This window comes from Argopecten irradians, chromosome 4 (assembly GCF_041381155.1).
Source record: "Argopecten irradians isolate NY chromosome 4, Ai_NY, whole genome shotgun sequence".
NCBI classification, from domain to species: domain Eukaryota; kingdom Metazoa; phylum Mollusca; class Bivalvia; order Pectinida; family Pectinidae; genus Argopecten; species Argopecten irradians.
The window spans coordinates 8,661,042-8,673,021 of NC_091137.1; the positions used below are offsets into that span (position 1 = coordinate 8,661,042).

The 11,980-nt window shown below is 40.1% G+C and overlaps 1 protein-coding gene across 1 annotated transcript; it reads left to right on the top strand.

Moving 5' to 3' along the window:
- Positions 1 to 5,856: 5,856 nt before the first annotated feature.
- LOC138322085 (uncharacterized) lies at positions 5,857 to 11,730 on the top strand. The gene has a single exon (XM_069266140.1). The coding sequence runs from the start codon at positions 5,857 to 5,859 to the stop codon at positions 11,728 to 11,730; it is 5,874 nt and encodes a 1,957-aa protein (XP_069122241.1).
- Positions 11,731 to 11,980: the final 250 nt, after the last annotated feature.

The following is an 11,980-nucleotide window of genomic DNA, read 5'->3' on the forward strand; positions in this document are numbered from 1 at the left end:
TAAGAATGGTACTTATGTATTTCAAACTCATGAACCTATATGTAAACGGTAAAGTATATTTGTTTGTCTTAACAAACTTCCATAGAAACAATTCTAAAATCACATATTATATAAAATACTGCCCCCATTCTCATAAAGCCGTACAAACACAGAAGGCAACGATTCTGCCTCTGGCCTATGGCAAGCCGTTTTGATATTTAATACATAATAGCTTAAGTTAAAAAGTTTTTTAGCTTAAGTTAAAAAGATTTTAGCTAAGCTAAAAGATTTCAACTTAAGTTAAAAATTTTTTTTTGCATTATCACTTTTTTTCACTTAAGTCAAAAAAACTTTTTGACAAAGTTGAAATCTTTTTGACTTAAGCTGAAAAAAGTGATAATGCAAATAAACCTTATTCAACTTCAGCTAAAAAAAATCCGGTTGTAGATAAGTATATCGTATTTCCAATATTCCACCTGCCATCCCCTTCTATTTATAATGGGTTAGGCTAGTCCATTTGTACGTTCCCGACAAGCTTGAACAGCCATATTGCATAAAACAAAATGGCCGACGACGTACCATCTGCAATTCAGATTAATATTTGAACGGTATCAAATCAACTACTTCAAGGTAACCACAACAAGAAATGTTTTCTGCCTAGAAGACATTGTAAATATGGCGCCTTCCATTATTTTTCAAGATATCCATCTTGCTAGTAAGAAAATAAAGGTGCTGGATTTGAATAATGTCTTATAAATAATTTTTCGTTAAAAAAACCTGGTGTATATTAAATAATCTTTTCAGCTTAAGTAAAAAAAACTTTTCAGCTTAAGTTAAATAAACTTTTCAGCTTAAGTTAAAAAACTTTTCTACTTAAGTTAAAAAAAAACTTTTCAGCTTAAGTTAAAAAAACTTTTCTGCTTAAGTTGAAAAACTTTTCTACTTAAGTTAAAAAAACTTTTCAGCTTAAGTTAAAAAAAACTTTTCAGCTTAAGTTAAAAAACGTTTCTACTTAAGTTAAAAAAACTTTTCAGCTTAAGTTAAAAAACTTTTCTACTTAAGTTAAAAAAAAACTTTTCAGCTTAAGTTCAAAAACTTTTCTACCTAAGTTAAAAAAAACTTTTCAGCTTAAGTTAAAAAAACTTTTCTGCTTAAGTTGAAAAAAAACTTTTCAGCTTAAGTTAAAAAACTTTTCTACTTAAGTTAAAAAAAAACTTTTCAGCTTAAGTTAAAAAACTTTTCTACTTAAGTTAAAAAAAACTTTTCAGCTTAAGTTAAAAAAACTTTTCTACTTAAGTTAAAAAAACTTTTCAGCTTAAGTTAAAATCTTTTCAGCTTAAGTTAAAAAACTTTTCTACTTAAGTTAAAAAAACTTTTCAGCTTAAGTTAAAAAACTTTTCTACTTAAGTTAAAAAAACTTTTCAGCTTAAGTTAAAATCTTTTCAGCTTAAGTTAAAAAACTTTTCTACTTAAGTTAAAAAAACTTTTCAGCTTAAGTTAAAAAACTTTTCTGCTTAAGTTGAAAAAACTTTTCAGCTTAAGTTAAAAAACTTTTCTACTTCAGTTAAAAAAAACTTTTCAGCTTAAGTTAAAAAACTTTTCTACTTAAGTTAAAAAAACTTTTCAGCTTAAGTTAAAATCTTTTCAACTTACGTTAAAAAACTTTTCTACTTAAGTTAAAAAAACTTTTCAGCTTAAGTTAAAAAAAACTTTTCAGCTTAAGTTAAAAAACTTTTCTACTTCAGTTAAAAAAAAAATTTTCAGCTTAAGTTAAAAAACTTTTCTACTTAAGTTAAAAAAACTTTTCAGCTTAAGTTAAAAAACTTTTCTACTTAAGTTAAAAAAACTTTTCAGCTTAAGTTAAAATCTTTTCAGCTTAAGTTCAAAAACGTTTCTACTTAAGTTAAAAAAACTTTTCAGCTTAAGTTAAAAAACTTTTCTGCTTAAGTTGAAAAAACTTTTCAGCTTAAGTTAAAAAACTTTTCTACTTCAGTTAAAAAAAACTTTTCAGCTTAAGTTAAAAAACTTTTCTACTTAAGTTAAAAAAACTTTTCAGCTTAAGTTAAAATCTTTTCAACTTACGTTAAAAAACTTTTCTACTTAAGTTAAAAAAACTTTTCAGCTTAAGTTAAAAAAAACTTTTCTACTTAAGTTAAAAAAAACTTTTCAGTGATTAATTGTAGCTGGTCTAATATGACTTTTTAACAAATGCAATTTTTTAGATGAGCAACAGGAGAATGTGCTAAATGAACATTTAACTTATCAATTAACAGAAAAATGCAACGTGCAATTGGTATTCGGCATATAAATATTGGGAGCCGCCATCTTGTTAGGCAGTTGTCATCGCATGCAAAGCAGTTTCGAAACGGCGACTGTGATTGGCTGTTATGTATGGAGTGTTTTCATTGAATGAGTATATTGGACTAGTCCAAAGGCGATTTCACGGTTGACTTCACATTTTTTGCATGATCACAATTTCGATGGAAGTGCGATCGATATGTTTTTACACTTAAGTTAAAATAAGTGTTATGCAAAAATGAGAAATCTAACTTAAGACAAATTCTTTTTGCATTATCATAGTGCAACTATCTTTTCAACTTAAGTTAGAAAAGAGTATTTTGCATTATCACGTTATTTAACTTAAGTTAAAAAGATTTTAGCTTAAGCTAAAAAGATTTCAGCTTAAGCTGAAAAGATTTCCACTTAAGTTAGAAAGATTTCAACTTAAGTAAAAAAAACTTTGATTATGTAAGTTTTTTAACTTAAGCTGAAATCTTTTTAGCTTAAGCTAAAATCTTTTTAACTTAAGCTAAATAACTTTTTAACTTAAGCTATTATGTATTAAATATCAAAACGGCTTGCCATAGCTAGGGAAAAATATGTAATTGCAATCAGCACCAATTTAACAATAATATTAAGCTTACTAAATACAAGATTGTATAACACTGGTATTATAATAACCTATCATGCACATGAAGCAGCAGAACAAACAAATTGCTGTACTGTTTTGAGTTTTGCACTAAAATCAGGTTCTATATACCGATGCACTGCGTCGCTCGACCACATACCAATGTTTTTAATCATGTCAAGGGGGATCCCCATTTTAGCAAGCCAGGAAGCCCCACCCCTACGAAAGGAGTGACCCTTGATATTGGACGGGTCTATTCCTGCTAAGGTGAGGCAGGTATGCAACTTATCACGAAAGTTTTTATAAGTCAAAGCAGATCCATCCAATTGCTGAAACAATGGGCCCAAAGGGTCTGCAGATATGGACTTGGCCAGAAGCATTTGAAGAGCTTTGGCTGGACACAAATCACTGTCTGCTGAAAGTTTTGGTAAGAAAACCTCTGCTACTCTTTCCCTGTATTGTATCGTTTTGGACCATCTAAGTTGCAAAATATAACCCCAAGAACATGCTAGTAAATCTAGTCTACGTAGATCACGGTGCGGATTAAAACGAGAATGTACCACAATATTTCCTGGTCTCAGAAGCCAAAAAAAAGCTGTCAAACATGCGCACCAAAATGAAATGTCTCCAAGATCCTTCCAGTTGAGTGAGGATCTTATTCTAAACAAAAGTTGAGGTGTAATAGCATCCACTGGGGTCTGACTTAATCCCAAAACCCTTTTTGCACCCATTAACACCTGGTGCAAATGGTAATCTCCTGGAATCGGATTCGAAAATCCTGAAACACGATGAATGTGCGATATGATGTTCATATATTGGCGAATGGTATGATATTTCAACTGTTTCACTGTTATTAGGTAAGCCACCTGAAGCACATCTGATGATGCTGGCACTGGATTATACTTGTACCTGTCACAAAAAGCTGTGTAGCATCTCCAGTGTGTGGAATAAGTTCTACTGGTGGAATCAGCCCACGCCTTGCTTTTTAGTAGCTCTGCTGTTTCCATAAGCACAGTCTCTGACATACCACCTATTGATGAAAAAGTTTTGTGACATGTGAGTTGTCAGTTCATGAACATTAAATTGATCAAGTTGTAAAGATGGTAACAACTGGTATAGTAAGCTAAGTTTTCCATTTTCGTGAAGTCTAGAACACGTGTCTGCAATGACATTTTGGTCTCCAGGAAAATACACACATTTCAATGTAAAGTTATAACATGCGCAAAACCAAAATAAAATTCGCAATATAAACATACAGAGTTCATTTCGAGAGGATCCTTTGTTAATCCATGACGCCGCCGTTTTATTGTCAGTATATATAACAACATGTTGATTTTTAAGCAAATGACACCAGCGACAGATAGCAAGATATATGGCAACTGGTTCTTTGATATTTATGTGTTCTCTGTAGATAGGGGGCATGTCTAGCTCCCAGTTAACATAGTAATAGTCTCCATTGTAGTATGCGCCTGCACCTTTATCACATGCGTCTGATTGAAGGGAGGTAACTGGCTTTGAATTCAGGATTTGCTGTGTCCCATTGAAAAAGTGTAGAAAAGACAACCACCACTCCAAATCCTTAAAAAATCCTGGAGACAGAAGGGCTTTATGATGAGTATCAGCCATTGCGTTTTTCATACTAATAATACGACGGAGAAAAGTTCGGCCACCACATATTACCTGAGCTGCCCAGCTTAATTTTCCACATAGAGTTTCTAATTGTTTTTTACTAGCACGCTTTTTCGATACATACGATTGTAACAGACAAGCAAAATGATTTAGCTTATCCTGCGGTAATGAAAATGTCATGGTTTCACTGTCGATGACTATTCCCAGAAAACGAATCCGCGTGGTTGGTCCTTCTACTTTTGACCAGTTTATAGAAAAACCGAGTTTACGTAATACTCTGATGAGGGTGTTTAAGGCCTGAAGGCATCTGTCAAATGAATGTTCCATGATCAGAAAGTCATCAAGGTAAGATATTACCCTGAAGCCATATTTACTTTTTAATATACGGCATACTGCGCTACTAAGGCGCTGGAATATCTGTGGACTTTTCGAAACGCCAAAGGGAAGTCTACAGTCATACATATAAGTGGGTTGGGTTTCACCAGAGAAAGTCCATTTTAACCCTGTAGCTGTGTAGTTGGGTGGATGAATTGGAACAGATCTATACGCGTTACTAAGGTCTACTTTAGCCATATAACACCCCGGGGTGATATGCTTCGTGGCCTCCCGTAAATCCATATACTCGCATGAACAATCCGATAAAATGTGGTCATTTAGTGATAATTTAGATGGTCTACTGGCATCATGAATTAGGCGTACTTTAGAAGATGACTTTGGGATGGCCCCTAAAGCACTAATAATAGTCGGTTTTGACGCAGTCACTTTATAGTTGCCATGTAAGAGTTCATGTTTAATCTGCTTTTCAACTGTGCCGTCAGACTTTCCGGAACTCTTTAGTTCCTCCGGCTCCGCTCTTACGAACTACTACCTACTTCCGGCTTATGGAAAAACAACAACACATGTTTGACAGAAATCTGTTTCTGATGTCTTTGGAGACATTATAGGTCTTTACTCTACCTCAAGGAGAGGTAGCGTTTGCAAGCAATAAAAAGAAAAGAAACGAAAACCTAGAATGTTGTTTGCACAGTAAAGACCTACAGAATCCCCAGACAGCAGAACAGGACAAAACAGAAAGATGACAGAAAATACAGAAACCAGAGTCAGAAATCTTACCACTGAAGGTAAGGAGTTGTACAAAACTAGGTTTGAAAGATATATATCACGCCTTCTGGTAATGAGGAGTACCCTCGACACCCTTCTCAACGACACCACTTCCTCCGTTGAAAAAATCCAAGAAAGTTTTACAGAATATGAAACCCTCTCCACAGAGCTCATGCACTTCCTGAAAAGAACTCGTACAGAAGAAAGCTATCGCGAACTTAGTGCCTATATTTGAAACAATGAGAGCCAGAAAGGAGTTAATCCTGCAAGAGAAATCGTCATTGAAACCCTATTTGGACAAACCCCTACAAAAGAAATGCCCCGAAACACCCCTACAACGAAATGATAAAGAATCTATATGTTCATCGCGCAAATCCACTCAAAGAACACACAGATCACATAGATCACAGATATCAAACCGATCAGACGTAAGCTCCACATACCTTCGTACAAAGGTGAAAGCTGAAGCCGCAAAGGTCAGACTCGAGTTCGCCGAGAAAGAGGCCCTAATAGAAAGAGAAGCAGCCGAGAAACATGCCCAACTCAAAATAATTAAAACAGAAAGAGAATACACAGAGGCCGCCGCCGAGCTAAGAGTAATGGATGAATATTTTCAGGAAAACCAGTCCTCACCAAGCATTGACGTTCCTTCAGAAGAGCTTTCATCGCACCATAAAGTTGAACAATTTCTCGACAACCACATGCCGTTAAATCCTACACCACTTCACTATGTTCAGACCCCTCGTCCTAATCCAAACCTCAGAAATAAGCTAGTACCCACTGTAAGTTCGTTGAATGACTTTCCTCACAATGAACGTTCTATACCAAGTCTACGACCTCAGGCCCCAGAGTTTACGCCTTGTTATATCCCTCCCCCAGATATGTTTGCTGATCATGACACCCCAAATGAAACCCAACAAAACCACCAGCGTAGTGTATATAGGAACGACAAGGGACCCAACTCCAATGATCCTATAGAGCCTCATACACCTGCATCAAAGTACCAGGAGTACTGTAATCCAGTTAATGGGACACCACTCGGAGATAACACTCTGAAAGATATCAGCAGGTCTTTGATGAAAAAGGATCTTCTGTTACACCGACTATCCAGCTTTAATGACAAAGCAGAAACCTACCTAACCTGGAAGGCCTCCTTTAAAAATATAACAGAGGACATGAACCTTAGTGCCGATGAAGAAATCGACCTCTTAGTAAAATACCTAGGAGCTGATTCACGACGTCATGCAGAGAGCCTGCGTATAGCCAATGCTACGAACCCAAACCTTGCACTGACCAAGATATGGTCTAGACTGGAACAGCGTTATGGAGCCCCTGAACTCGTTGAACTATCCCTCAGGCAGAAACTCGTTGCTATGCCTAAAATAGCAAGTAATGACTCGAAGCGACTGTACGAACTAGCGGACCTCCTGGGAGAGATCCAGTCTATCAAGGAACAGGATAGTTATAGGAGCCTCATGGCATTTTATGACTCTTCAGCTGGAGTTAATCCCATCGTCGCAAAACTGCCCACCTATTTACAGAACAAATGGACAGCACATGCCAGCAAGTATAAGAAGCAGAAAGGTGTGTTATACCCCCCGTTTTCCACATTTGTTGACTATATTTGCGATCAAGCCTTCAGAGCTAATGCCCCGAGCTTTGATTATTCAATGAAGCCAGAAAACAAGACCACAGTTATTCCAGAGAAGAAAAAGAACCCCCCAACATCCTACCAGTCGAAAACCATCACGGTTCACAAGACAGAGGTCAGTCAAAAGGCAGAAGTACTCTGTCCTCTTCACAATACATCACATAGCCTTAACGACTGTAAAGCTTTTCAGAAGAAACCCATAGAAGAGCGGAAGAAGTTTATGAAGACGAAAGGCATATGCTTCAGATGTTGCGCTGTTAACTCACATATTGCTAAGGACTGCACGGAGTCATCAGTAACCTGTCAGAAGTGCCAGAGCAAGAGACACTGTACGGCCCTGCATTGTACAGAGGCCATGTCTGCCAGCATATCCACTACAGCTGCCAAACCTACCAGTTCTACGGAAGTCCATACTAATTGTACCACTGTAAACTGTGAAGAATTCTCCGGAAGATCTTGCGCAAAAATAGTGCTTATAAAGGTTTACCATCGTACGTCACCTGAAGACTCCAAATACTTCTATGCAATAGTTGATGACCAGAGCAATAAGACTCTCGCCACTTCAGAGTTCTTTGACTGTTTCTGCGAGAAAGGAACCGAGATCGAGTATACCCTATCGTCATGCGCAGGAGCGTTCACAATGTCCGGAAGAAGAGCTGGAGGCTACGTGGCCGAATCTGTGGACGGCCACACCAAAATGGATCTCCCCTCCCTCATCGAATGTAACGATATACCCAACAACAAAGAAGAAATCCCTATCCCGGATATTGCCGAGCACTACAGCCACTTACTCGACATAGCAAGCCAGATTCCATGCCTCCACGATGATGTGCCTATCTCAATTCTTATTGGCAGGGATATGATCGACGCCCACCGGGTGCTGGATCAACGCTTAGGCCCCAAGAACACCCCATTTGCACAGAAGTTAGGCCTGGGTTGGATACTTATCGGACAACCATGTGGGGGAGAAACGCATGGGTCAAATGTAATTAACGTCAACAAAACCAGATTACTCGTCAACGGTCGTGCGTCTGTCTTCAAACCATGTTCCAACTTCTTCAAAGCGAAGGAAACAGCCCAGTTAGAAAACTGCCTTTTTGAGAGGACTATTGAAGATGAATCAAGAGGACTATCGATAGAGGACCATCAATTCCTCAATATCATGGACAAAGAAATGACGAAGAACGAAAATGGACACTGGGAGGCTCCACTTCCCTTACGACCTCAGCACCAAGCTCTTCCAAATAATCGTAACGAAGCCATGAAGAGAGCGAAGTCCTTAACCGCCAGCCTTAGAAAGAACACCAGAAAGAAAGATCACTTCGTACAGTTCATGGCCAAAATACTGGAAAAGGGACACGCGGAACTGGCGCCAAACACAAATCCTACCAAAGAAAGATGGTACCTGCCAATCTTTGGCATATACCACGCCAAGAAACCAGATTCTCTTCGGGTTGTCTTCGATTCTTCAGCCAAATACCAAGGCGTCTCCTTAAATGACTCGCTTCTGAAAGGACCCGACCTTGCGAACAGCCTTCTTGCTATCCTCATGAGATTCCGCAGGGAACCCATTGCATTTATGGCCGACATTCAGCAAATGTTCCATTGCTTCTACGTGAAAGAAGATGACAGGGACTTACTCAGATTCTTGTGGCACAAGGATAACGACCTCGATGAGGACATAGTCGAGTACCGCATGAAAGTCCACACTTTCGGAAACTCCCCATCACCAGCTATTGCAACCTACGGTCTACGCAAGGCGGCTGATTCCGTAAAGAAAGAACACGGGGAAGATGTCTCGGACTTTGTTCGCGAAAACTTTTACGTAGACGACGGTCTTTTGTCTTTGCCAGATGCGAAATCTGCAACTGATATCCTAAAGAGGACCCAGAAAGCCTTATGGGAAGGAGGACGTTTACGTCTACACAAAATCTCTTCGAACAGCCCCGAATTGATGAAGTCTTTCCCATCTGAAGACCTCGCTGAGAACCTTAAGGACCTTAGCTCTCTGACTGATAATGCCCCACTTCAACGTAGCCTGGGCATCTTCTGGAACGTCACCTTGGATTCATTCACATGCAAGGTGTCAGACGAAGAGAAGCCATTTACCAAAAGAGGAGTTCTGTCGTCTATTGGAGGTCTTTATGACCCACTCGGTCTACTGGCGCCTATCACGATCAAAGGCAAGATGTTCTTCAGGCACATAATGGATCTCACCATTTCCTGGGACGACCCTTTACCTTCGAACCTGGAGAAGGAATGGCTACAATGGAGGTCTTCCTTAAAGGACCTTGAGGCCTTGAACATTCCTCGATGCTACGGAACTGGTGTCACGGGAACGTTGACAAAGGAGCTACATGTATTCTCCGATGCGTCGTCAGAAGCTGTCGCAGCCGCAGCCTTTATGCGTAGCTTCACTCAGGATGGAAAAATCGAAGTTTCTTTCTTGCTTGGAAAGGCCAATCTTGCACCATCTGGAGGACAAACGATTCCCCGTCTCGAACTGTGCGCAGCGGTACTTGCCACACAACTGAAGAACACCGTTATTGCGAACCTTGGTATTGACTTCGACAAGGTGAGGATGTACACTGATAGCCAGATAGTCCTTGGCTACATCTGTAATTCGGCAAGGAGATTTTATGTGTATGTGGCAAACCGCGTCCAGAAGATAAGAAGCTCTACTGAACCGGAGCAGTGGACATATGTCAACACGAATGTCAACCCAGCGGACGATGGAACTCGTTCAATCCCGGCTTACAAGCTGTCAAAGAGCCTTTGGTTGAACGGCCCAAAATTTCTTCACCAGAACTCCGATGAGATTACTACCGATGAAAAGGGAACATTCCCGCTCGTCAACCCCGAGTCTGATAAAGATGTCCGACTGGAGATACAAGTGGCTAAAGGTTCTGTAACACTCAATCAACCGTTTAACCTTACTTCTCTCTTCGAGAAATACTCAGAATGGGATTCACTTCTCAGAAGTTTCTCCTACCTCATTCACCTTGCCAGATCATTCAAGCAACCCCGCAAATCGTGCAATGGCTGGCACCAGTGCTCTAAGCACAAAGAATCGAACTTTAAGGAAGAGGCGAAACGACTCATTCTTATCCATGTCCAAAGAAACCACTTCTCCAAGGAGATCAAACGCCTTCAAGCAGGAAATTCTCTTCCTCGCGATAGCCCTATACTCACCTTGACTCCGTATCTTGACGAAGATGGACTCCTTCGCGTTGGAGGCCGGTTGAACAAAATCACCGAGTCGACCGCGTTAGTCGAACCCAATCCACTCATCATCCCTAAAGGGTGCCATGTCGGTCTTCTCATCGTACGCCACTGTCATCAAAAGGTACAACATCAGGGCAGACATCTTACCGAGGGCGCCGTTAGGTCCTCCGGTTATTGGATTGTAGGAGGAAAGGGACTGGTCTCCTCGTGCATCCGCGTATGCGTTACCTGCCGTAAGCTCAGAGGAACCATGGGTACTCAGAAGATGGCGGACCTGCCGGTTAGTCGCATAACACCATCTGCGCCATTCACCTACGTTGGTGTAGATGTCTTTGGACCCTGGCATGTGATAACTAGACGCACAAGAGGAGGTGCCGCTAACTCCAAGCGCTGGGCAGCCTTATTTACTTGCCTATCTACAAGAGCAGTCCACATTGAAATCTTGGAGGACATGAGCTCGAGTTCTTTCATCAACGCACTGCGCAGATTTACCTCCACTCGCGGAGATGTGTGCCAGTTCCATTCCGATCGCGGAACCAACTTCGTCGGTTCAACAGACCACCTGAAAATCGATGCTTTCAACGTTGAGGATGGCGTTATCAAGGAACACCTCTATCAGACCGGAGTCACATGGGTCTTCAACTCCCCCCATTCTTCTCATATGGGAGGAGTCTGGGAACGCATGATCGGGATGGCCAGACGTATCCTCGATTCTATGCTTCTCCAACCGAAGAACAAGTGCCTCACCCATGATGTTCTGTCGACTCTGATGTACGAGGTAGCAGCCATAATCAACAGCAGACCTATCGCCCAAGTGTCGTCGGACCCGGAACATCCCAGTATTCTTACCCCATCCGCATTGCTTACCCTAAAGGTCGGCACCCCTCACGAGCCTTTCGGTGACTTGACTTTGAAAGACATGTACAAAGCACAGTGGTGCGCAGTCCAAGTTCTTGCCAATGACTTTTGGAAGAGGTTCTCTCGTGAATATCTGGATCAACTGCAGATTAGACAGAAATGGCAACACACGTCTGACAACCTGAAACCCGATGATGTCATTCTGCTGAAGGACGCGTGTGTCCATCGGAGACAGTGGCCCATTGGGCGTGTCGTAAAGACATTTCCAAGCAGCGACGGATTAGTCAGAAAGGTTGAAGTCATGATCATCCGGAAAGACAACCGAACGACATTTGTGAGACCAGTTTCAGAACTTGTTTACTTGTTCAGTGTTTCGTAAACGTTAAGTGGATAGATAATTCACGCTCTTGCTGATACTTGAATGTTAGATTGCTATTCGAAATGGACATCACTCATTTTCACTCGCGTTAAACTTTCGCCTGGATGTTAAGTGTGCTGATGTATGTGAATTTAGAACTATTGAACTGTTGAATTATTGATTTTATTGTCTTAATCTTTATAGTTCGAACTCTGAACTTTATATATATTGCTATGACAGCAATGGGCCGGGAGTGTGCCGTCAGACTTTC

What these genes read in the sequence shown, in the direction of transcription:
- LOC138322085 (XM_069266140.1), top strand. Translation starts at nt 5,857, where the DNA reads ATGAGAGCCAGAAAGGAGTTAATCCTGCAAGAGAAATCGTCATTGAAA.